The following is a 25,307-nucleotide window of genomic DNA, read 5'->3' as shown; positions in this document are numbered from 1 at the left end:
GTCCGGATTGCCGGGTTGAGAGCTGTGGTTAATTTGGATACTTGGGTCGGATTGTGGGTTTACCCATTTTTAAATTTAAAACGGTTAAAAATAAAATTAAACATGCTAGAGGTATGTTTCGAACTTGCAACCTAACAAAACAAGTACAACTCTTTAACCAACTAAGGTACAAAGACTTTATATATTAAATTCAAACACCAAATTTGATAAATGCGGGACGTTTTAATATTAATATAAGTTCAACATTTTAACTAACTAATATATAATAATGTTGAGTAAATGGATACTTGGGTCGGATTATGTGTTGACCCACCCATAAATTTAAAACGGTTAAAAATAAAATTAAAAATGTTATCCGTAATTTTTTTCACGGTTTTTTATATTATTACTCGTGCAAATGCACGGGCTAAATGCTAGTTTAATAAATAATACATGGAGGGAGATAGGAGAGAAAATGAGATGGAAAGACGCATTCTTATTGGAGGGAAGGTTGATTTAATTGCACTGTTGGTATTTGGTGACTTGGCGAAGAAGAAGAAGAAGAAGAAGAATCTTATTTCTACAGCAGATTAAGAAAGAGAAGAGAAGAGACATACAGTCGATGCGCGATTCAGTCCACAGCCATGTCCAAGATGAAACATCTCCTACGGAAACTCCACATCGGGGCTGGAACTATCCATCACCACCGCTTGAATCCTTCATATCCACTTCCCCAACGGCTCACAGAATCTCCCCAATTATCTTCTTCCGATGATCCCTCCTTGTCGTCGTCGTCGACGGCAGCGACTCAACCAATGGCGAGGCCCGGGGCGGCGGAATCTACTAATGATTCCCTCGATTTCAATTTCTTCGAGGAGGAGTTCCAGGTGCAACTTGCCCTGGCAATGAGTGTTTCCGATTCCGATTCACGACAGGAGGAAGACTCCGAGACCGCGCAGATCAATACTGCTAAGAAGATAAGCCTCGCATCTTCGCCTCTTGAAACCTGCATTGACTCCCTTTCTCTTCGATACTGGGTATTTATCCAACTCTTTTCACAATCAATGTTGAACTGGTTCTTTATTCTTCCTTGCTCCTAATAGCTTTATTTATTTTCTATCAATCACGTGATACGTGCTTTATTTCGATGTTACATCTGTTTACTATACTTTGTGAGTAAGTGATTATGCATATGGAGTTCAATTGCGGTAAATGGATATCTGCCATTTTTTCCTTTCATGATTTCACTGGATATATAATAATTGTTCCACTTTTGTCATACCTTGTTTATTGGTTATGCTAATTCAGGGAAGTGTCTGTGTATGTCATCTGCAGAGCTACAATTTTGTGAATTATGATGAGAAAGTGAGAGATGGCTTTTATGATGTATATAGCATTGGTTCAACCTCAGGCATTCAATGGAAGATTCCCGTTCTGCTAGATCTCCAAGCTATATCTAATTCCGATAATGTTAATTATGAAGTTACTTTAGTGAACAGGCCAGTCGACCCCCTCCTCTATCAGCTCCAGGAAATAGCTCATTTCATTTCTTTGGAGTGTCGGACTCTTGGCAAGGCTCGAATTATGGATTGTTTAATCCAGAAGCTTGCTGATCTTGTTGTTAATAGGATGGGGGGTCCTGTTAATGATCCTGATGAAATTTTGAAGAAGTGGACTATAAGGAGTAACCAATTACGTACATCTCTAAAAAGTATCGTCCTTCCCCTTGGTTGCATTGATGTTGGGCTTTCACGACATCGCGCATTGCTTTTCAAGGTGTTAATTCATACTTTAAATGTTTATGTTTGATCGCTGGTAATGAAGGCTTATTTCTTTGTTACCTTGTGACAAAAGGAATGTAATTTGCTTCTTGAGTTTGCATTATTATCTCACTGAAGAAGATAGAAGTATGCATTTATATTGATTACTGCTTTCCATTTTTTTTTTGGTCAATTTCAGTTTTTGGGCAAGTTGTTTGAGGAATGAACTCCAGTGGGTAATACTGTTTTTGTTATTGTTGACACTTTTTACTTGCATATTGAGAACTGTTTTCTGTGGCTAGATGTGCATTACAAAAGGTGCTTTATGCTGCATAGTTAGCACCAGTGGGCATAAGAAAGATTACCAGGTGGCATGTTTTGTCCATGGACATTATGTCATGTTTGTAGACTACACTTTGTGTATTTAACTACTCATTTCTTGCATAAAAAATTACCCTTTCTTCCTTAACACTTGATGAGATGTCCTATCAAAGAAATAGATGTGTGCTTTTCATTAATGATTTAGTCATATGTTGTGATATTGGTTTCTTGATGTTTATATTGAGCAGTGAGAATCTGTATGGATCTTCTCTTTCTAAATCAAGCATATATCTAATATATTTCAATTTCACATTTTTGTTGCTTACATAGGCTGATATTTGAGTCATCAATTACATAAGCATGACTCAAGCTAATTCTGGGACTGTTATTTGGAATCCTCTAACAGTTTTGGAAGATCAGTTTTTTGTTGACCTGCTAAATTTCTGTTTTGATTTAGTACTTTAGATTCTTGTATGTACAAATCTTTTTACCTCCTGATTTTTCTGATTACACAGTTTTAGATTATTATTGTTACCCATTCATACTCAACTTTATAAAATTTACTTTACATTTGTTTTTGTCTTTCCTAATGGTAAGCTAAATACTACTGCTTTTCATTTGACAAAAAGATGATTATTTTCATTTTTAATAAAAGAAAGCTTGAGTCACTTCTTGCATGTTGATAAAACATTTGATATCTTCTATTATGGAGTGTTAGGTACTTGCGGACAGCATCAATCTGCCTTGTATGCTGGTGAAAGGAAGCCATTTTACTGGTACTGATGAAGGAGCTGTAAATTTAGTCAAATTCAATGATGGAAGGTAGCAAGTCAAACTCACATTGTTAATATAATTCTGACATTTAGTTTATGTGTTTGATGTTGGAAGGGTTAACTTGAATTGCATATTATATGCATGTCAGTAATCTTCTCTATTGAGTGGATTTCCTACCATTCCTATCCTTGTTATTTTGAAACATGAATTGGTCAGTAAACAACTGTTTTTTCTTTATGTGGATGGTCGTCCCTTTGGAGTGAAAACATAATTGTCTGTTTTCAAAATAAATAAATAATAATTTTCACCTATCATGAGTTATTGTTTCCAAATTATAGGAGTAATATGCTTTCTAATAGAAGCACACTAAAAAAACTAAAACTAAAACTAAAATAAAAATCCTAAAAAATGGCATGCTAAACTACAGTTGTAATCAGTTGCGAGCATGCAATGGCTTAAGAAATTCATAAATGGATTGTGTTTTATATTTCAGACATTAAGACTGATCAAAAAGATTTATAATTATATGTTAATTTCCTTTTTGAATTTCAGCGAGTACATTATTGATCTAATGGGTGCTCCGGGCATGTTAATTCCTGCTGAGGTACCCAGTACAGACCTTCAGACTACAAGGTTTTGCATCAGGGATGCTCAACAATATAATGTTACTGATATAGAATTTAACGGTGTAAAAGAAACCACGGCTATGGTAGGCAAAGATGGGAGTTCAACTTTACCAGTGAAGACCACATTGGATTCTCTGCCTGGAGGTAATGAGGTGAACCTGGGTGAACAAAATGAAGAAGAGACATTTGAGCACGAGTTCGGGAAGCTTGTTCCATTATCGTGCAGATCATCCCAAGCTCAACCAAATACTACTGAGAAAGAATTGGATTCAGTTGCTCAAAAGATGAAAGTCAGTGATGTTTCCAGATATGTCATTAGTGCAGCAAAAAATCCTGAATTTGCTCAGAAACTTCACGCTGTTTTGTTGGAAAGTGGTGCTTCCCCACCGGAAGATTTATTTTCTAACATGAATGTGCAAGATACAAGGAAACTGAAAACTATAAGAGAAATCTATGTATCGAATATCAACACAGTTGATGAAATGGCCTTCAACAATAAGGAGGTGGTGATAAATGAGGACCGCACAGTGTCACTTGTGTGCAGTGACATTTTTGCTGAAGATTTGGCCGCAAGTAGATTTCCAAGTATGTTTGATGCTAATACCAAGAGAGTGTTTGTTTCCAATCAGGGAACTGTTGAGTCAGATAACATTCATGACAGAAACAAGTCTCTTCTGTCCAACAATTCATCTATGCATAGAGAACAACCTTGTCAGTCCTTTAAGCAGACAGCGTTTGACAGTTACAAATTACAACCAAGAATAGATTTGACTGGTTATAGGGGGCAATATGTTGAAGAAAACATAGGAAAGGTTCCTATTAACACTGGAAAGGAAAAAGTATACGCACTGATGTCAGTACCAACTACCACTGTGCATACTGATCTGAGTGCTGGGAATGATAGAATAAACACAGTGTTGGGTGAAATTGGTGGATGGGAAATTTCATGGGAAGATCTTCAAATTGGAGAACGTGTTGGTATTGGTAAGAACTTTTCTATTCAATTGATCATAGTTATGTATGTGTTATCATAACTGGAATATTTTGTTTCTTGTTTAGTCTTTTATTCTCCACCAAACTCTTTTTTGTTCAACTGGTTTAGAATTTCCTTTCTCTTGTTCTACCAAAAAAAGGCAAAGATAAACCTGCTTGATTGTATTTTAATTGCTGGCGTATTTGCAAGAGCCCATAGGTTCCTGTTTAAGGAGAAAAGTTTATGATCATCTTCTTCTACATAAACGGTTATCTCTGATAATGGATGTTAAACTTAGTTTCCTAATTGATACCAACAATTTAAGCTAATGTTCAGATGCAGTAGGCCTTTCAGCAGATTCCCTCTTCATATACTGAGCAGTTGTTAAAATGTAATGTAGGTTCATATGGTGAGGTTTATCGTTCAGAGTTGAATGGCACTGTAAGTTGTTTCCTGGTCATACAACTTAATCTCTCTTCTGTTCTTATGTGATGTTTGGGTTTTCTGTTGGGGCAATACATTTTAATTAACATTCTAGAATTTTGCAATTGCAGGAAGTTGCTGTGAAGAAGTTTATGGACCAAGATATTTCAGGCGATGCACTACATCAGTTCAAATGCGAAGTACTAAACTTTTTCTCACGTTTTGGAAACACTTATTGTTCCAAATACATTTAAACTAAATTGCATAAATTTGCTTTTAATATATGGAAAGTGGAAACTGATCTAGATTCAAAATCAATAAGTGTTTCCAAATGGGGTCAATTTTCACAACTATAACCGAATGATTGCCTATGTGCTTTCCTGCAGGTTGAGATAATGTTGAGAGTGAGACATCCCAACGTTGTTCTCTTCATGGGAGCAGTTACACATCCCCCAAATCTCTCTATACTAACTGAGTATCTTCCTAGGTTGGTATTGCTATGGGTTAAGGCCTTAAACAACATATTTGCATTGATAAGTATTTCACCGCTGCTGCTTGTATTGATATTCATGGCATTTGTAACTTGAAAACAAGTCCTTGTAGAACTGTATTTTTGAATGTCTCATCTGGTTGACGTGATAATCATAAAAATGTTCTTCTTCTGTCTTTAGGGGAAGTTTGTACAAGTTGTTGCATCGTTCAAGTAACCAACTTAATGAAAAGAGGAGGCTGCGGATGGCTCTTGATGTGGTATAATATAAATTGTTTCTATTGGGCCTTGTTCGATGCGGGTTATTTAAGATTTTTTTCAAATAATTCACATTTCAATCAATAATCACATCATTCAAAACATCAACCAAAATACCTTTAGAATATATATATATATATAGTTATATACCCTCCCTAATGTATTTTTTTATCCAAATAACCTAGTTTTTAATGACCTACACTCAAACAAGGTTATTTAGAAATAAACACTTGGTTATTCATTCAAATAACCCTAGATTAAACAAGGCTTTGGTGATTATATTATTTTGCTTGTCCTACAGTAGAGTTATATGAGATGTGGTATTCTCTTGCAGGCTAAGGGCATGAACTACTTACATACAAGCAATCCTGTCATAGTTCATCGAGATCTTAAGACTCCAAACCTTCTTGTTGACAATAATTGGGTTGTCAAGGTGCCTAGGTTTCTTCTTCCATATTTTTAAGATCATTTTCCCCCCTTTGCTTGATAAATTAATTTAGGATGATGAAGTGACAACTATATCTTGTGACTTAGCAGGTGTGTGATTTTGGATTGTCACGTATTAAACATCATACGTTCCTGTCATCCAAGTCAAGTGCTGGAACGGTAAGAAGGGGATTATAGTTGAAAAAATAAATAAATATATTATTCTGATGTTGTGGTTTGGTACTGAAAGCGTGAACCTTAACTGAAATAAATGCATGATGCAGCCTGAGTGGATGGCACCTGAAGTTCTTAGGAATGAACCATCTAATGAGAAGTGAGTGAATTCATTAATATTTAGCGATGAGCCATTCTTGAATGAATGAATATAAAATGTATATATGTTGGGGAATTGTTTGCAGATCAGATGTGTATAGTTTTGGCGTAATATTGTGGGAACTGGCAACACTGCGTGTACCTTGGACAGGGTTGAACTCGATGCAGGTTGTTGGGGCAGTAGGATTTCAGAACAGGCATCTTCATATAATGGAAGAAATCCACCCTCTTGCAGCAAAGATTATTCTTGATTGTTGGCATCGGTATGTATAATAAAGCTACTAACCCTAAAATACTGTCAATAATAGTAATTTATATATTTTCTTTGGGTGGTGGTGCAGTGATCCACAATCAAGGCCCTCATTCACAGAGCTAATTTATCGTCTGAGACAACTTCCGCACCTTCAACGCAAGTGAGCAAATGCTTGTTGCTAAAAGACGTATATAATAGTAATAATAATAGTGCTGCTGGATCAGGATGTGTGGGATTCATTCAAAGGAGTGAAAGTCAACTGATTTCCTAACCATGTCTGTTAATTCAAGTCAAGAAATGCTTGATATATATAAGAAATTCTCTACTTTTAAAGTCAATTGTAATTTTCTGTGTAAGAGAAAAAAGTGAGGTCTTCTTCATAATTGTATAATTTTGACCTCCTCAGAAACCCTAAAAAAAGGAGTTTCTGGATCTTACATGCATGAAATAGAATAGTAAATTGTATTTAATTATGCATTGTTGATGTAACAGTTGTTACTGTTGGTCACTTCATCATATAAATACAATATTTGAGTCTTATTATACATGTCTTATCTAATTGTTTATAATGCAAAGTTTTTTTTTTAATAATTAAAGATAACTTGTGATTAATTTGGTCATAAAATGATCCAAGAAGGATTAGTCAATATACACAAATCGTGTTTGAATTTCGAAACCTAAATAAATAAACTGTAAGCTAATAATAAAAAAGAAAATGTGCTATTTTGGACTAAAGATGAATGAAAAGTATAGCATTAAAAAGGAGTCTTTGTTCAGAATGGATGTTAGTGAGAATATTGTCTAGGTATCATTAACATTAAGAAGAAAGACATGAAAAATAAAGTATAAAATCTTACAACCTTTATAATCTTATCATTCTTCTTGCTTCTTCTTCTTCTTCTTCCCATCCAAAGTGTTTTATTTTATAAGCTACACAATCATCATATCATGAGAGCAGCTTCAAGCTCCATATTTAGGTGTTTTCCAGAGCTTAAATGCCACTTCATGTATAAATCTATCTGCGGGTATAGTCAGCATCCCACCATTCTGCATGAATAAATATATAAGCATCTTCTTCTATTAAAAGAAGGAAAAAAATAGAAATTATTCAATCTACTTACATCTTTAAACTGTTTGAAACAAAACCCTTTCGCTCCATCTTTGCGAGTTACAGCATTCTGCCACTGACCAATTAATATGGGATAGTGATGCCTGTTAATACATACATATAATATGTCAAATATCAGCTCGACCCATGATAATTAACTTTACTCTATTTAAAAAAATTAAGATTTTTACCTAACGTTACTTCTTAGATTCCGACCTCTCATTGTATAGCTTTGAGAAGGTTGTAATAACCTAGACAGATCAGAATCATTACTTTTCAAAACAGAGAAGCTATCATCTGCATCCACTACAGTCCCATAACTCATTAGAATTGATAGATGCAGGCGCAAACCAATTTCTGAATCAGGTTCATCTATATTCTTCACTAAGCTCCCAACTAGTCCATTCACATTTTCTGTGTACTTCTCCCCAGTATTATTATTATCTCCTCCAATGTGGACAAAGACTAAATCAAATGAACTTGTCACTGAAACTTTCCCTTCTTCAAAACCAAGCAAATTCAGCAACTTCCCAGCTGCAGTATCGGATATGGGATGCCCCACGTCGATAAATTCGCTTAACTCAAAAGCCTTCAGTCCCAATTTCACTCCAAAAGTTCTTAATGCTGAATTGTTTGTAATTATAGCACATTTCATTCCCATAAACCTGTAAACAAAAAATCAGAAGAACTCCAATAAATAAATTTTCAGTTAGGTTAGAAATTACCTCTCAGAGATGACTGGCATTCGCTGATCAACTTTCTCAGAAGCCCCTTCTTCTCCGCACTAGAAGAAGTAAAACCAATACATTGAGTCTTTTTCATACATCTTATTAAACTTTTAATTCATCACATACACACAAAACGAATAATGTAATGAACTCACTGCATTTTGATTACTGTCACAAGCATCCACAAGCTGAGCAAACTCTCTGATCACTCTAGCATCTTCGTTTTCTAAGATCCAAATGTATAACAAATAAGAATGATCAGAAATGTACTGTATTATTTTAGCCACTAGATCTTCTAAAAGAGTCTGCACTTAATGCAATAAGATGTTAAAATCTGATTTATTGTGAAGATTTTCCACGACCAATCAATTAAAGCCACGTGTTTTCACAGCATTGAATTTGATTGAATGAAATACCAACACTCGAGGCAACAACAAATCTGTCAATAAGAACGTGTATAAGGAAATCTATAACCAAGAGTCAATAGATTAGGGAATCAAAAACAATTAGCAATTAAGACGACTTTATATTTAATTTTCATTGGTATGACCACTATAGAGATCACAATTACCTAGCCAATTAGATAGAAATAAAAAGACGATTATGATACGAGAAGGGTTTGAGGCTGGCGGTTAATTCCGTTATTAAGCCGTTACTATTTAATTTTGACGCGAAAGAGTGTTAGCGAAATTTCCTTCACAAACATCTAGGATTTCTCTCTTCTCATGCAGGGTTCTATATTCTCAATTGCACGTAGCTTGTTAAAAGCTCTTCCCTTCCCTTACCTTCTCAACTCAAATTCTATTTCTCTCATTCATTCATTCAAGTAATTTCAAGGTTTCAGACCTAAATCTAATAGAAAGTCTATCAGATTGCTCCTAGGAGGAAGGTAAAGAATTAGTTAGATCAAGCTGCTTTAACATGTTTACATACTAAGGTTTCATAATTCTACAAGGAACCTGGACAAGAAGTAAGACAGATAACCATGGAAGATCCACAAAGTGGTACAGGAATCAAGGATTAATCATATCTGTAAAACAGAGAAGCTAATGGAAAGTATGAATAGAGAAGTAGATAGATATAAGAGATGAAACCTGAAGGAGGTGAATTGGGGAGGGACAAGAAGCCACAGAAAGCGCGAGAGGCGAAGGAGTGCAAATGTGTGTGCTTATCAGCGAGAAAAGGAGCTAACCCATCTCCATAGAGTACTAACCCTCTGCTGGGCTTGTCCGCCATTCCTTCCAGTCGCGTAAAATCCCAGCAAGTGCTGCTTCAAGACTCGATTTTTACTACTTCTTATAGTAAGTAAGCTTATGGGTGCTGGCGAGCGAGAGATTTGATAAGGGCAAAGATGATCAGAAGATCAGATGCCCTTTCTTCATAGCCACCCTGTCCCCCTGGGATTCTATGCTGTCAACACTTTTTTGCTTAAAACCTTCTTCTTCTTTAATTTTTTTTTCTTTTATTTATTTTTTTTAAAATTTAACCATCTGTTATAATCCGCTTAAGAAAATTAAGTAAGACCTAAAGTAGCAGGGCAACAATTCTTTTAATTAAATTAATAATTATTCAAAATAATTTATTTTTTTCATTTTAAATTTATAAAATAAATAATTTAAAATACAATACATATCTTTAATATGTTATTTTTAATTTTTTAAATAAATATATATATATTTTTTTTAAACATTTAGAATGTTTGAAGTTAATATGGGATATAAAAAAATTATAATACATTCTAATTTTAAATGGAAAAAACTACAAATAATATTAATTTTTTAAATCTTATAATATAATAATATAATTTTATAATTATAATTATAATTGACTAATACCTCACTAATCTATTTTTCTTTTCTTTTTTACAATTTTTTTATATAATTTTTACAACTCTTTTACATAACAAAAAATTATATTAAAAGAGTTATAAATAATTAAAAAAAAAAAAAAGAATTAAATGAGATATTAGTCAACTATAATTATAAAAAATAACAAAATTTAAATATTATTAAATTTAGCTCAATATAAAATTAGAACTCAGTAAGATTGCACAAAGAGTTTGTGTAGACTATTTCGGATTGTGTAATGTTTTATTTCTGAACTATACTTGTCATTAGTTAAAATTTTGGGTGATCGAAACGCACGGCCAAACGCTCCTTAACCCGTTCCGCGCACGACCCGACATTTTCCGATCCGGGTCCATCTTAAACCCTACCCGTTATCTTCCCAGCACGAAAGAAGAGAAAGAGGGAGACTCAGAAAAGAGTTCTTCAGCCGTCTTCTTCCCTGAGCTTTTTGTATTCACTTAGATAAATAAACAAAGGATCGATCTTTCGATCGTCCGAAGACAACCCCATGGATCGTATCTCTGCAGAGTCGATTACACTTGGAAAGTCGAGTCCAATCGAAGGCTGGACAGTTGTTATGAATCGTCGGAAGAAGAGGAGGAACAAAGATTTGCCCAAGTCTGGAAACCCTAATCCACCAGAGGTACAACCTGCATCTGTTGTTGATCTTGAAGTAAATCCCGAAAGGGAATCAAGATTGTTGCAGAAGATGATGCTATACATTAAGAAAGTTGAAACCTCTGACTTCTATTCGACCTTCATTCATCAAATTGGATCTCCGGAGGTTCAGAATTCCATTCTTAGAGATTTGAACGGTGAGTCGAAGATGAAGATGGTTATTTATGGAATTGGTAGCATTGAATCATATGAATCACCTCGTCTGCAACTTAGCTTAGCAATTCTGATGAAGAAATCGTTAGGATGGATTGGAGATGTTGAAGTGTTTGATCCAATCATTAGTTTAACTGAATCTAGAGTAATGGAAACTCTAGGTTGCTCTGTGTTATCGGTGAATGAAGAAGGTAGACGAGAAGCTGTAGAAAAGGTGTTATTTTTCATGCCACATTGTGATTCAGATCTGTATGATCATCTTCTGGAGACTAATTGGGGACTGGAGAAGCTGAAGAACATTATAATTCTGGGTAATAGCTTTGAGAAATATGAACAGCATGCATTGTTGATGAGAAATCCAGATACTTTAAATTCGAGGAAGCATATATTGGCAGCCATGAAATTCACAAAAGAAGTTAAGATTAATTCTGTTTTAGATGCATTTCATGATTTGAGTTGGCATTCTTTTCATATTATTCACACTCATCTTCTGCAGCTATCATCCATTCAGAGCGTAAATTAAGAATATAGCAGATTATATCTGCAATATGTAATTGAAATTATGAATCGAAACTATGAAAGAGCTTCTTAGAATTGTTCTTAATCGGATTATTTTTTTTTAGCTTATTTCAAGTCAAGTTCTTAAATGGTGACTTTTTTCTTGTAAATTCAACTGTTATTTTAATTTATTTATATAGATTATTAATAGTTTCATATCAAAATCAATAAAGAAAAATATCATTCTTGTCCCATCTCGGAGAAAATCGTCTTAAACTGGATAATTCAGTTCAAGTTCAAATTATCATTCTTAATATATGAAACAAGTTAGGAAGTAAAACAATTTTAAAACATAACAATCAATTCAGTTTGATCATCACAGGGTAATTTTAAATTATCATTCTTAATATATGAAACAAGTTAAGAAGTAGAACAATTTTTAAAAACAATTTTAAAACATTACTAATATTAAAGGTTGAATAAATATTAACAAATATAATACTTTAAATAAACATAAAAATATAATTGACAAATTTATAGTTTAAATATAAACCATATTTATTTTAGTATATATATATATAATATAATAAATGAAACATAAAGAAGTTATTTAAAACAAATATATATAATTATTAATTTGTTACAAAAAAAAAATATTTTATATAATAAATAATTGAGAATAACCATTAAAAAGGCCAAACAATTGTATTGGATATCCTCCGACGAGTCGGTAACAGTGTTCGGTCTCTGGGTTCCAAAATAACCCTTTTCTCTCTCTCTCTCTCTTTCTCTCTTCTCTGAGCTCGACCGTCTCTCTAATAATGGCTCTTCTTCTTCGCAACGCCACCCCTCGACTTGCCCTTCTCGCATCACAGAAGGCGGCGGCGATCCACACCACCATCCCGGCGCTAGCCGAATCTTCACCTCCGACTCAATATGCCCAGGCACCGCCTCCATCATCCATATCACCGACTGGCCTTTCCAAGACCGGTGAGTACGTGATCTCGAAGGTCGATGATCTTCTCAACTGGGCTCGCCGAGGATCTATCTGGCCGATGACCTTCGGTTTAGCATGTTGTGCTGTTGAGATGATGCATACGGGAGCTGCCCGTTATGATTTGGATCGATTCGGTATCATCTTCAGGCCAAGCCCTAGGCAATCTGACTGTATGATTGTTGCTGGAACTCTCACCAATAAGATGGCTCCTGCTCTTCGCAAGTATGTTCTCGTTCTCTCTCTTCTTCAGAAATTAGGGTTCGAAAGTTGAGATATTTCCATCATAAGGTCGAATGATTTTAAGTTTCTTTTTATATTCCTTAGAAATTGTTGGGAGTCTTTAATGGATGAGACATAATATGTTGCTAGTTTTGACATTTACGATTGTTTCTTCAGTTGGATCAAATTGGAGCTGATGAATTTACCCTTTATAACAGTTGGTTTATTTTTCTATAAAACTCCAGTTTCCCCCATGTTCTTCAGCCCAAGCTCTTGTTGATTTTGAAAGATATTCCTTAGTCTTGTTCAACATTACATGTTTGAACTTTCTTCCTCCCCTGTCAACAATGGCCTCTGTGATGGTGTGATATAAATGTTCTGTTTGGAAAGAAAGAATCCATTTCACAGAAAGGGTTTATCTGCCAAATTAGTTTTTTTTTTCCTCTCTTTGGCAATTCTATTTTGAACTATCTTGTATGAAGCCTGTAGAAGGCCTGCAATTGTTGCAAGTAAATAGCTTGCAAAGCTAATCATCGTATGACTGTATGGCGAATTATAATTTATTCAAACTGCTGATCTAATAGATGAAGGGCAGACTATTTGTTTTGGATAGTGAAGTTGTTAATATGTCCTAAACAAGGTCATATTATGAAATATCTTAGATAATGGTATGTATACTGTATATACAAAATTGTTCTGAATCACACAAATCTCTTAACCATTATTTGTGACATGAGCATTTCTTTTTTTACTTATAATGTGGTATCCACATAGACTTAAAGTGTGCTACCCAATCTAACAATTGCCTACCGAAACTTACTTGGTTATTTCAAGCTTAAGTTTAAGATAGAAATAAGACATTTTTTAAGGTTTGAAGAATAAAATTAACAATTCCATTTCACAAATACTGGATGTTGAAGTGTTTTGTAACAATTTGTAGGCACGAGTCTTGATTTAAGACATTTTTAGATATTGGCATCTAACCTATTTGTATTTCTGTTTTCTTGTACTTGTTTTTCCCTTTCCTCTCCCCCTGTTTTGTAATGTTTGAATGCTACTTTTCTAATGAAAAGTTAACCTTATTCAAAAAGACATTTTTAGATATAGAACCTTACTTGAGACATTTTGACAAGGTATTTGGCCTAGCTGAAGTGTGGCGGTAGTTGTAGTAGTAGTGTAGGGTAGTAGGTAATAAATAGTAAGAGTATGTATTATGTTGGGTAATGAATCAAATGGTGTTAATTTGGATTATCTCTCTCATCTCATGCTTTGGACATTCTCAGTCTCACCTAGGTCTTGGAAATAGGATTTCTCTTGTGAAATGTTATTGGTGGTATGATTAAAACTAGTTGCTGATAATCGAAATAACAATGCAGGGTTTATGATCAGATGCCTGAGCCTAGGTGGGTGATATCAATGGGAAGCTGTGCGAATGGAGGGGGATACTACCATTACTCGTACTCTGTTGTGCGTGGTTGTGATAGGATTGTTCCTGTTGATATTTATGTGCCCGGTTGCCCACCCACTGCAGAGGCTTTGCTTTATGGTCTCCTTCAGCTGCAAAAGAAGATCAACAGGCGCAAGGATTTCCTTCATTGGTGGACCAAGTGAATGCTGCTGCTGCTGCATATATTCACATGAGTTAATGCTTCTTCTTCTTCTTATCCCATAATAAAATCCATGGTGATGGTAGTAGTAGCAACTTTACCTTGGCATATTATTGATGTTTATGACAAGTTTTTTTAAATTACATCCGACGCGATGGATTGGTTAATACTTTACGTGTGTGTCTGTGTGTGTATTTGTCGGTACCAATCTCTTTGGACCCTTTTGTCTGCTTGTAAAGCAGTGAATGGCATATCTGATATTTTTCTACATATTCTTTGTTTTAGAAAACCATTGCATTTTCTTCTGTTTGAATTGGATTTATGCAGAGAATTAAGATTTAAGGTGTAATTATGTCTCAGTTGTATTGATTCAAGTTGAGTGGTTCTCAAACCCCAATGAGCAAAACAAGGTATCATGTTCCCTGTCTCAATAAGCAGGATAAAATTAATATTTAAAAGATTTACAATCTGTTAATTTCAAAGAAAAAAGTAAATGGACCTTTGAATTCTATGAGGGAGGTATTTTATAGTCTGTTGAAATGTAAGCTATTTACAACCCACAATATAATGGATTTTTTTCTTTGTTTGTTTTATCACATTGTTATCTGACTGAGTTATCAAGTTGGGCAACAAGTTGTTTGTTTTGTTTAAATGTTGTGTTATTATAATTTGTAATTTTTCTTTTTTTGGTTAATAAATCCCTTGCGTTTAGCAACAAATATAAAACTCAATTTGGTCACATTTCCCAAACACTATCCACTCCACCTAAGAATATGAAGAAGAATGGAATTGATAAATATGAGAAAAGTCTTGCCTAGGGAGTGAATGGGGAAGTCACTAGGTTTCTCAAATGAAGACGACTAGTGATCTTAAAATTTACATAAAAGGAAGAATAATGTTCAATTTATCAGACCCAAAAAAAAATCAAGAATTTTTATGTACTAAGACTAAAGTGATGAATGATTCTATATTCAAAATATCACCATTTGGAAAACTTGTATAACCCCAATCAAACTTCAGAAAGACAAACCAACAAGGGAAGTTTAAATCTATGTCAATCATCTATTATACCATCATCAAACAAAATTTCTTTCCCACCCTCTTTTTGTAAGAATGGGTAGAAGAAGTTTGAATGTTTTCGCAGCCTTTTTCAATAACTCAAAATTCAAGTATACGAGAAAAGAATGCCGAGTGATTTTCAAACAATCCACCCACACGAGCATGAATTGTCAAAATATCAAGTTGAGGTAACATATAATTTTAACCCAGATCAGGTGTTTTCTCGTCTTTCTGATCCTCTTCTCCTGGTAGATCATTGTACGAGACAGGCACCCTCAACCTATCAAGTGCAGAAACACGTTTTTTCGCTTCCACAAGCGGAGGCTTGATTTGACTCTGATCATTATTAGCTTGCTCTATTGAATGATCTGAGGAAGACAATGTCATCTGATCTGTTTGTTGCCTAAATTGTTTCTGCAACAAGGGATGAAACAAAAAGACAACCCAATTAAATTGAGTAATATGTTGCCAAGTTCCATTGCAGCTAGCGCATGATTTATTACTAACAAAGATATAAGTTCAATCCTAAAGGTTGCAACAAGCTCGACTGTTGCTTATCATCTAAGCCAAAAAATCCACTTTTTCATCAAACAAGCTCTAATCTTAGTATGGATGGAGGATTATGGCTTCAAGGACAGAATGTGCAATATATATTTCTAATCTTAAAGTCATGATGTTATTACCTATTTTTCTGTCATCTAACTAATTTATCATTAACTTGCTCAAATTCGTTAAGAAAGTACTGTACTGGCACACATCCAAAGACTTGAGACTCAAGTTCATGCTACATGATTCATGAAACAGTAGTATATCAGACAATAATCAATAATCAGTACCTCGAATTCCTTTCCCCTTCTCATTATCTCTTTGTAGGCATTTGGATCACGTACTTTCAAGATGTTCCATAGTATACCACCACCAAACCTAAATCGTTTGCCATCTGCAGTCTTTTGACCTCCACAAGCTTGAATTGCATCCACCTACAATAATATGTATAGATTTGAATCGTCTTACACAATTGAAAGCAGAAGAGATTGGAGAAGATTTAGGGTGAAACACTAGGTTCATTGCATCAATTGCAGTCATTACATTACAGTCTGTTGTTACATTTTATGAAACATGTGATGCTGATACTTCTCCAAGTATGATTACAAAAACAAATACAAGTTGTTACCTCTTTAACAAGATCATCCAAGGCAGAAGCACCGAGGACGCCAACAGCATTATACATCAGGTACGATTTCTTCTCCTTCAACCTCTTACAGATATCTAAAACAAACCTGCAATTGCAATAACAAAGAGGAATTCAGTTTACATCCCCGAATTTCTTACTGTACAACAGTTTGCCACATCTATATATCTTCCTTGATAAAACTAAACAGCATATACCTGTTGACATCTGTGACATCACCAGTTGAATTGCATCTCTTTCTCTTATTCTTCTTCTTCTTCTTTCTCTTATTCTTACTGGTCTTAATCCCAGAATTTTGATCTGTTGTATTCAAATCTAAATCAACATTATTATGTAGCAAATCTGATCTATTATAAGTATCTGTCTCTATCAATTCTCCTTCCTCTACGTCTAGCATCTCAACATCATCATCCTCCTCGAAATTATCTTCTTCAAGTATGGTATTCAACACATTGTCAGATTGTTCCATCGAGCTAGGTCTACTGTTTAAGGAATAAGACAGAATTAATAACTTTACAATATATTCTAATAGTGAAGCAACGTCATGTTATCATCCAAATTGAACTCTCATGAAAATGAACAAAACGCGTTAAAAAAACTCAGATCATTGCCTTCAGAAACAAGGTTTTCGACGCTCGTCAAAACCTAAACAGCTAATGACAATATAAGAAGAGGATGATACATTGTCTTCCTCAACTCAAGATGATAGCATTAAATGGAGAGAACGCCGATAAAACTGCTCGTGAATGAAACAAACATCGAAATCAGAAGAAAGAAAAACAAGAAATAGCTTCTTCACCTAAATTGAAGACGACCTAATATATAAGTTCACCAATCAAAAACGAAGCCAGACGCGGTACAGATTCTAGAACACCCGCGGCAAGTGTGAATCAATCGACGTTCTTGAGAATCGGTTATTACTTGTACAACTCCGAACCGGAAGGTCCGCACCTAATTAAGGCTCGTTCGTTAAGCCCTTTTTTTTTTTTTTTTTTTTGTTCATTAAGCCCATAGGGCCAAAAATGATTGCCGTCTGGACTCTGGACTAGGTTTAGGTCCAAATTTTAATTTTATATAATTAATTTATCTACCAAAAATAACTCATTTTAACATTACAACAATTGACTCATTAGATATATTTTCAAACAAACTACTCTTACTGTATGAGTAGTCGTACCAAACTATTAGATCAGCCGCAGCAGGGGCATTTGGGGTGTCATTTGGGTGTCAAAAGAGGAGGGTGGGAGGCAGCAGGGGGCAGAAGTGGGTGTTAAATTTTGGGTGTCAAATTTTGTTTGGCCCAATGAGAGGCTGCCATGTGGCAGGATAATATCTACCTTTTGATTTTAGTTTTCTTATTTTAAAAATACATTTTAATAATAATTGATCAATAAAAAAAATAAAATTATATCAATATTTTTTATTTTTCACGATCTATAAATAGAGACTTGGTTTGTGTCATCTGGACACCAAAAAATTTCAGAAATTTTCTACCATATTATCATCATTGTTTGTATCACCTTTCTTTTGAAATCTTCAAACTCTTTCATGGATCCTTCACAAAACTACAACTTTTTTCCAAATTACTTCCCAAATCAAGCTCAAAACCCAAATATACAACCTTCGAACCAAAACATTGAACGTCCGGAAGATCCCATGAATACCGGAATCCATCCTACTATTCCACAACAATATATGATGCCACCCAAGGGCACAACAACAATTATCCTCGAGGCAGTGGCATCTTATGATTTGTGGATATGGCATGCTTTTTTTGGCATGCCCGGAACATTGAACGATATTAATGTATTAGACAGGTCACCAATTTTTGACGACATTGAGTCTAGTGAAACTCCTACTGTGAACTTCATTGTGAATGGTCGACAATACAATCTTGCCTACTATCTTGCTGATGGAATCTATCCGAAATGGCCCGTCTTTGTCCAATCAATTCAAATGCCCCAAGGAGACAAAGCGCAGTTGTTTGCAAAACAACAAGAAGCATGCAGGAAAGATGTAGAACGTGCATTTGGGGTACTCCAAGCACGGTTTGCTATTATTCGCCAACCAGCTAGGATGTGGAATATTGATGTCCTAGGTAAAATAATGAGGGCATGCATAATTTTACATAATATGATTGTGGAGGATGAACGAGATTCGTATTCACGAAATTGGGAAAATATCGACTTCGAACGTTCGAATAATTCCGGGTCTAGTTCCTCAGATAATGTCCAAAGAGAAGTGCTACCTCAATTTCAAGTGCATGTTGAAGGCCGATCTGAATCAAATATTCATATTAGGGCCGATCTACGTGACAAAGCACAACATATTCAATTGAATAAAGATCTTGTCATGCACATTTGGAATAAATTTGGAACAACTCTCGATTAGAGTTTTAAAAACACTATTTAAAAATTTACCAATGTTTAGAGTGTTTGTTTTCTTCTTCGTTTTAAATAATATTTGTATGTTTGATTTATCAAGTGATTAATAATATTGTTTGTGGTTAAAAAAAATGAAATTATGTATATGTTTAAATGATGTGGAAGTGAGAGAAAGTGAAAAAGTAATTTTGATACCTTGAATAACACGCTGCTGTATGACATGTTAAAAAGTGGGTGTTAAAAGAGGTGTTAAGCTGACGTGACAGGGTGAAAAAATTTGACATCCTGCTGTGGGTGGTCTTAATGTACAAAACATACCTTCCTATTTTTTTTAAATAATTGTCATAGTATTCAACTCTCCTCATTCCAACTAAAAAGAACAGTCTCAAGCAGTATATTGATTTTATTTTTATTTTATTTTTTTGTCTATACAGTATACTGTATTTAAATTTTCGGTATATGAAAAATTATATAGATATTATACCGAATAGTTTGTATATTGATATTTGCGATATACCAAGATTTTGATACAGTATCGATATTATACTGAATATTTTGTATACTGATATTTGCAATATACCGAGATTTCGATACAATATCGATATTATACCGTTCATACCGAAAAAATATTAAATTTTATTATATAAAAGAAATAATAAACACTTTATATTTTAAATATATTTTCAGAAGGAAAGTACAAATACAATTAGAGTTTAGCATTTTGGAGATGGAGATGAATAGGGATGTGCAAAAAAACCGAAAACCGGTAACCCAACCGAACCGATAGTTAACCGGTTTTATTTTAACGGTTTATTGATTAACCGGTTCTAGCGGTTCCGGTTAATCGATTTAAGGGGATTCTATCATATTCGCTTATACTTAGTTGGTCAAAGACTAATCCACATAATGAATTTGAATTTTCTCAATAAACATATAAACTTAACCGAATAGCTATAAAATATATTATATTGTTACAATAAAATTATATATTATAACAACAAATTCCTAAATATATCAATAAAATATATTATTATAATATAATATATTTATATTATATTATAATAATAATATAATATATTATAATAGAGACAAAAAAAAAAGTATGGAGAATAGTATAATAGGAAAGTGTAAAAATAATTTAAAAATATATATTTTATAAATTTATTACTTAATTTAAAAAAAATTGAATTATCGGTTCTAGTTAAACCCGGTTAACTGACCAAAACCGACTAAAACCGGTAGAAGTAGAACCGGTAAAACTGATATCATTAACGATTGGTTGAACACCCCTAGAGATGAATGTGTAAAGTGTGTAAATCTAATTTTGGAAAGAAAATAAAAGGTTTACATTACTATATAAAATTTTAGTATTTGTTAAAAGTAAAGTTAAATATATTTTTAAATAATTAGATTTATTTTAAAAGTTTTAAAATATTTATTTTAAATTATTATAATTAAAACTAAAAGATATATTAATTTTATTAATACTTTTAAATAATTAGTTTTAATTAGTTTTAAGCTTAATTATATAAATAATTTTAAAAAATAGTACTTATTTATTAATAAACAAAGTAGTATAATATATAGAAAATTTAAGTCTTATATTCACCTTGTATTATTCAAAAGGGAGGTGCTTTTCTCACTCATTCCATATTCTCACTCCCTCCCTTATTCTTTAATTAACTCCAAAATGACTTATTTATCTCTACCACCTTTATATATTTATATTTCTTATTTTATTTATTTTACTTATTTTATTTTATTTAATTATTAAGTTTTTTTATTAAATATAATTAATCAATTAATTTTTAATATTTTTTTTAACTTTATTTATTTAATTAAAAATACAAAATTTTATTATTTTTATATTATAATTATTTAAAATATATTAAATATTGAAATGTGTACTAATTTAATAAAATAGAAATATTTAATATTTTATTATTTTAATTATATATATTTTTTTAAAATACTTATAAAAATTAATTTTTTTTATAAATAAAATTATCTAACAAATAAATAAGATAAAGTCTTTAGTATATTATATAGTAATAATTAGTGATAATGCAGAATATTTTTAATAATATTTTTTATTAAAATATTTTATATTTAATTTTTTAAAATATTTATTTTATATAAAATTATTATTTTATTTTAATTAATTTATTATAATTTTATTATTAATATATAATATTTAAAATTAATTATATATCTTTTAGATTTTTTTATCTTTTAATTTCTTAATATTAAATATTTTAAACCGGTTTAGAAAAGAGTACACGTGTCATAAGAAAATACACCAAAGTAAATAAAAATTTAAAAATATAAATTCTAATAAAAATACATCAAAATAAATAAAAATATAAAAACTAAAATTATGTTTGACTAATTATTAATATATAATATTATTAATTAAAATATTATGATTAGACTAATTATTAATTATTATTTAATAAATAATTTTTATAAGTATTTTAATATATATATATATATAATTAATATAATAAAATATTAAATATTTATATTTTATTAAATTAGTACACATTTTAATTATAATATAAAAATAATAATAATTTGTATTTTTAATTAAATAAATAAAGTTTAAAAAATATTAAAAATTAATTAATTATATATAATAAAAAGAATTTAATAATTAAATAAAATAAAATAAAATAAATAAAATAAGAAAGGTAAATATATCAATGTGATAAGGATAAATAAGTCATTTTTGAATTAATTAAAGAGTGAAGTGAGGGTGAGAATATGGAAAGGGATGGAAAAAGCAAGCTATTCAAAATATTAAAATATTTTTTATTTCAATATTTTATTTTATTATTATTTATCAATACAATTTAAATCATTTTTATAAAAAAAAATATCACATTCCCGCAAAATCTTAGAGCATCAGCAGCGCAAATGACCTCTGCCCTCTTATTTTGTCAAATTAATGTTCCACCTCAGCATAAAGCGGGCACATATTGAACTTGAGCAAAACACTCCAATGCTTCTGCCCGCCCTCTTATCCAAATAATTTAAAGGTGTTTTAAATAAATAACTAATTTATACTATTATAACTAATATTCCTATATTATAGGAAAATTTAAAAATTTAAATTTTAAATATAATTAATAGAAAAATATACTAATTTATTTAAAATATATATTTATTAATTAAATATATATATAACTAATATTAAATAAATTGAAATATAAAATATTTTTATAATTTAAAATATATTATAATATTAAAAACATTATAAGAATAAATTTGAGAATATATAACTAATATTCCTATATTATAGGAAAATTTGAGAATATATAACTAATATTTCTATATTATAATAAAATATAAAATATTTTTATAATTTAAAATATATTATAATATTATTATAATTTAATATATAATTAATATTATTATAATTTAATATATAATTAATATTCCTATTTTATAGTAAAACTTTAGAATATATATTTATTTAATGTTATTATAATATTACTTAAAAATAGTAGAAAAAAATATTATAATTAAATATATAACTAATATTCCTATATTATATAATATATTATATAATCATGAAAAAGTCAGAAGAGGGCATGACCGGCATAGAGGGCACTGCCCTCTTTTTCCTTTTATTTACAATGCAAAAAATGAAAAAAACAAATGACCTGCCCTTTTCCATACTGTCCGATGCGGGCACAGGTCATGCGTTGGAGATGCTCTTATATTTTATAGACAAAACTAACCTAGCGGAATATGGATACAAAATGACGATTTTTAATTTGAGGAGGACCCCACCCCCACAGGTGGTGACAAGTGGGATTCATTTTTGTTGTCAAAGCTTAGAGATAAGGATTCTCATGTCCACGTCACTTTATTAAATCCGACATCTCAGCATTAATAAGATATTCTTTTCTTATTATTTTCTCACAAGATTTTCATATGGTGGCCCCAGCCCCATTCATATGGATATTATAAAATGAATATATTATTAATTTATTAAAATTAGGTAAACTCCCATCTCATGTCCACTAGCCAGAAGATTCAGTCAATCCTTTTCACTCTATCTTCACAAAACAAATCGCAAGATTTATTTATTTATTTATTTTCAATTACAAAAATAAGAAGAACAAATCCTTTTATCAAACATTTTCACATGTTTTTGGAAGAAGAAGAAGAAAAATCACCAGCAAACAGAGATCTCAACACTCTCAGCCGTCGGATTGAGTAAGTAGTATATACAAGGAAACTAACAATTGGAGAAATGTAAAAAATTTACAAATCAAATAAAAGTTTATTTATTTAAACAAATAGGAAGGATCCGATCATGGGTCCCACCCACCCGACCGATCGACCCGAGTCCGAGGTTACCTTTCATCATTTCAAGTCAACCCAATAGGTCAGAAACCCATCCGACGTCCGGCTCCACTTGGTTCAGCGGGTTTTCCATACTCAGTCTAGCGTACATTTTTTCCCGGAGACTTTTCCCCGATTCCACCCTCTCCATCGCCTCCGTCGTCTCCCACGAGTCGTACATGCCGCCGACCCCATACCGACTCGAGAGAGTACAAGGCGAGCTTGAAAACCCACGTTGCAGAGCCGCCGCCGGCGAACTTCTCGGCGAAAATCTACCACTTCCCATTTTGAAAGACGGGCTAAGATGCAGGTTCCTGATCGAAGCGGCAATTTCGTTCACTAATTTGAATTGCACCGGAGAGATGGGCGGTGACTCGAGAAATACGTCGTACGGATCGTTCAGTTTCGGGCTTCCTACAGATTCAACAACGCGGAGTTGCTCCGGCGTATGAGCGAAGAAGCAAACAGGGCGACGGCAATGGATACCATCCTTACATGGTTGCGTACGATATCGAGATGGGTGTAGCCAACACTCAAATACTCCGTGGGAAAACTCGCAACCGTCGCCTTTCCTGCAATTTCCCTTTCGGAATTCAGGACAGATCGAACCGGAATAATTGTGCTTGGTCGGATCGCGACGACGGGCTTTCTCACCCGGATGAGCAAACGGACAGTCAGTCCAATCATGTGAACGACCTCGAACGCATTTCTTCACTTTATACTCGTACATTCTGAAACGATCTGTTGAGAACTCGTCAATCGAGATGTCAAATTCGTCGATTCCGTTTTGATCTTCATTCTGGTTTTTGAGAATAATGTCGCCATTGCCGTAATAGTTGAAAGAAGCGCCGCCGCAGCCGGGGAATGGACTGAACGTGGACTCATCTAGAAGGTTCCATGGAAGGGAAGAATATGATCGATTTGTTTCTCCTCCATTGTTAATCATCACCGTTAACATTTTTTGTTTTTTTTTGTTTTGTCTTTTTCTTTCTCTTTCTATCTCTTCACGCAGACTGGTATGGTGGAGAAGATAAGCGGGTGTTGAATATAAACACCAGATCTAACCGTGGTCAGTCTAACTTAACCATGGTTAGGTTCCAATTTAGTGAGAATATATTAAAACGAAACGGCTGTGAGGATGGTTCTTGACAGACTATGTTCATGACTGCCATCTTCAAGACTATATCCACGTGGACGATTATTACTCCGTTGGATGTTCTGTGACGGTAAATAGATACCTATATACAACTAAATTCACGAGGAAAGCAAGCTGAAGTTTATCCAAAGAGACTGACAATGGATTTTCTTACCTTAAGCTCCAAGCATAACTTTTCACGAGAAGATAGGATTAAATATTTAAATCTTCTGATTATTTTTAATGACTCATATATTACATTGAATTATAAAATTTAATTGATTATTAATTAGTTTATCATACTGGTAATAAATCTTTCTTAAACTAGTCTTATTTTTTAATTTATAATCACTTTTTAGAAAATTTATTTTATTTTTAATAATGATATTTAACTTTTCTAGTTAAAATGGTCAAATCCATTCTACACTAATTTGTTTGTTAAAAAAAATATTCTAAAAAATCTCAAATATTTAAGTAGAAGTTAATTTTAATATTTAAATTTATAAAATGATTGTGATTAGATAGATGATATGAATATTGAATTTTGTGATAAAAATTTAGTTTTATTCTAATAACCTTTGAACTTGTTTGATTTTAGTTATTTGAAATTTATTAATAGAGATTTAAAAGAAGAAAATAAATTATTTAGATTTTTAATTAATTGAATTATTATAATATAATTTATATTTAAATTTATAAAATTAAAATTAAAATATTTTAATTAAAATATTAA

At 32.4% G+C, this 25,307-nt stretch overlaps 7 protein-coding genes across 7 annotated transcripts; 4 read left to right on the top strand and 3 right to left on the bottom strand.

Moving 5' to 3' along the window:
* Positions 1-477: 477 nt before the first annotated feature.
* On the top strand, positions 478-7,100 carry LOC124929110 (serine/threonine-protein kinase EDR1-like). The gene is made up of 13 exons (XM_047469386.1): positions 478-1,016; positions 1,315-1,755; positions 2,779-2,882; positions 3,387-4,444; positions 4,834-4,874; positions 4,988-5,056; positions 5,243-5,343; positions 5,528-5,606; positions 5,939-6,037; positions 6,142-6,210; positions 6,315-6,364; positions 6,450-6,626; positions 6,705-7,100. The coding sequence occupies exons 1-13, from the start codon at positions 624-626 to the stop codon at positions 6,778-6,780; spliced, it is 2,757 nt and encodes a 918-aa protein (XP_047325342.1). The 5' UTR covers positions 478-623; the 3' UTR covers positions 6,781-7,100.
* A 253-nt stretch (positions 7,101-7,353) lies between these two features.
* Positions 7,354-9,865, bottom strand: LOC124931102. Its single transcript, XM_047471491.1, has 6 exons — positions 9,547-9,865; positions 8,608-8,678; positions 8,450-8,508; positions 7,916-8,389; positions 7,738-7,828; positions 7,354-7,663 (listed from the first exon to the last, which is right to left on the bottom strand). Exons 1-6 carry the CDS (start codon positions 9,686-9,688, stop codon positions 7,577-7,579), a joined length of 924 nt encoding a protein of 307 aa, XP_047327447.1. The 5' UTR covers positions 9,689-9,865; the 3' UTR covers positions 7,354-7,576.
* An 842-nt stretch (positions 9,866-10,707) lies between these two features.
* LOC124931617 (protein SENSITIVITY TO RED LIGHT REDUCED 1) lies at positions 10,708-11,734 on the top strand. The gene has a single exon (XM_047472128.1). It carries the CDS (start codon positions 10,808-10,810, stop codon positions 11,651-11,653), a length of 846 nt encoding a protein of 281 aa, XP_047328084.1. The 5' UTR covers positions 10,708-10,807; the 3' UTR covers positions 11,654-11,734.
* A 612-nt stretch (positions 11,735-12,346) lies between these two features.
* LOC124932017 (NADH dehydrogenase [ubiquinone] iron-sulfur protein 7, mitochondrial) lies at positions 12,347-14,718 on the top strand. Its single transcript, XM_047472613.1, has 2 exons — positions 12,347-12,847; positions 14,221-14,718. Exons 1-2 carry the CDS (start codon positions 12,450-12,452, stop codon positions 14,453-14,455), a joined length of 633 nt encoding a protein of 210 aa, XP_047328569.1. The 5' UTR covers positions 12,347-12,449; the 3' UTR covers positions 14,456-14,718.
* Positions 14,719-15,488: 770 nt separating this feature from the next.
* Positions 15,489-17,617, bottom strand: LOC124932119. The gene is made up of 5 exons (XM_047472724.1): positions 17,502-17,617; positions 16,900-17,184; positions 16,685-16,790; positions 16,347-16,490; positions 15,489-15,924 (listed from the first exon to the last, which is right to left on the bottom strand). Exons 2-5 carry the CDS (start codon positions 17,169-17,171, stop codon positions 15,712-15,714), a joined length of 735 nt encoding a protein of 244 aa, XP_047328680.1. The 5' UTR covers positions 17,172-17,184; positions 17,502-17,617; the 3' UTR covers positions 15,489-15,711.
* A 741-nt stretch (positions 17,618-18,358) lies between these two features.
* LOC124928888 lies at positions 18,359-19,093 on the top strand. Its single transcript, XM_047469138.1, has one exon. The coding sequence runs from the start codon at positions 18,359-18,361 to the stop codon at positions 19,091-19,093; it is 735 nt and encodes a 244-aa protein (XP_047325094.1).
* A 4,264-nt stretch (positions 19,094-23,357) lies between these two features.
* LOC124931851 (zinc finger CCCH domain-containing protein 20-like) lies at positions 23,358-24,529 on the bottom strand. Its single transcript, XM_047472424.1, has one exon. The coding sequence runs from the start codon at positions 24,395-24,397 to the stop codon at positions 23,471-23,473; it is 927 nt and encodes a 308-aa protein (XP_047328380.1). The 5' UTR covers positions 24,398-24,529; the 3' UTR covers positions 23,358-23,470.
* Between the last annotated feature and the right edge of the window lie 778 nt (positions 24,530-25,307).

This window comes from Impatiens glandulifera, chromosome 3, assembly GCF_907164915.1.
Source record: "Impatiens glandulifera chromosome 3, dImpGla2.1, whole genome shotgun sequence".
NCBI classification, from domain to species: domain Eukaryota; kingdom Viridiplantae; phylum Streptophyta; class Magnoliopsida; order Ericales; family Balsaminaceae; genus Impatiens; species Impatiens glandulifera.
This window is presented reverse-complemented; position numbering and strand designations above follow the sequence as displayed.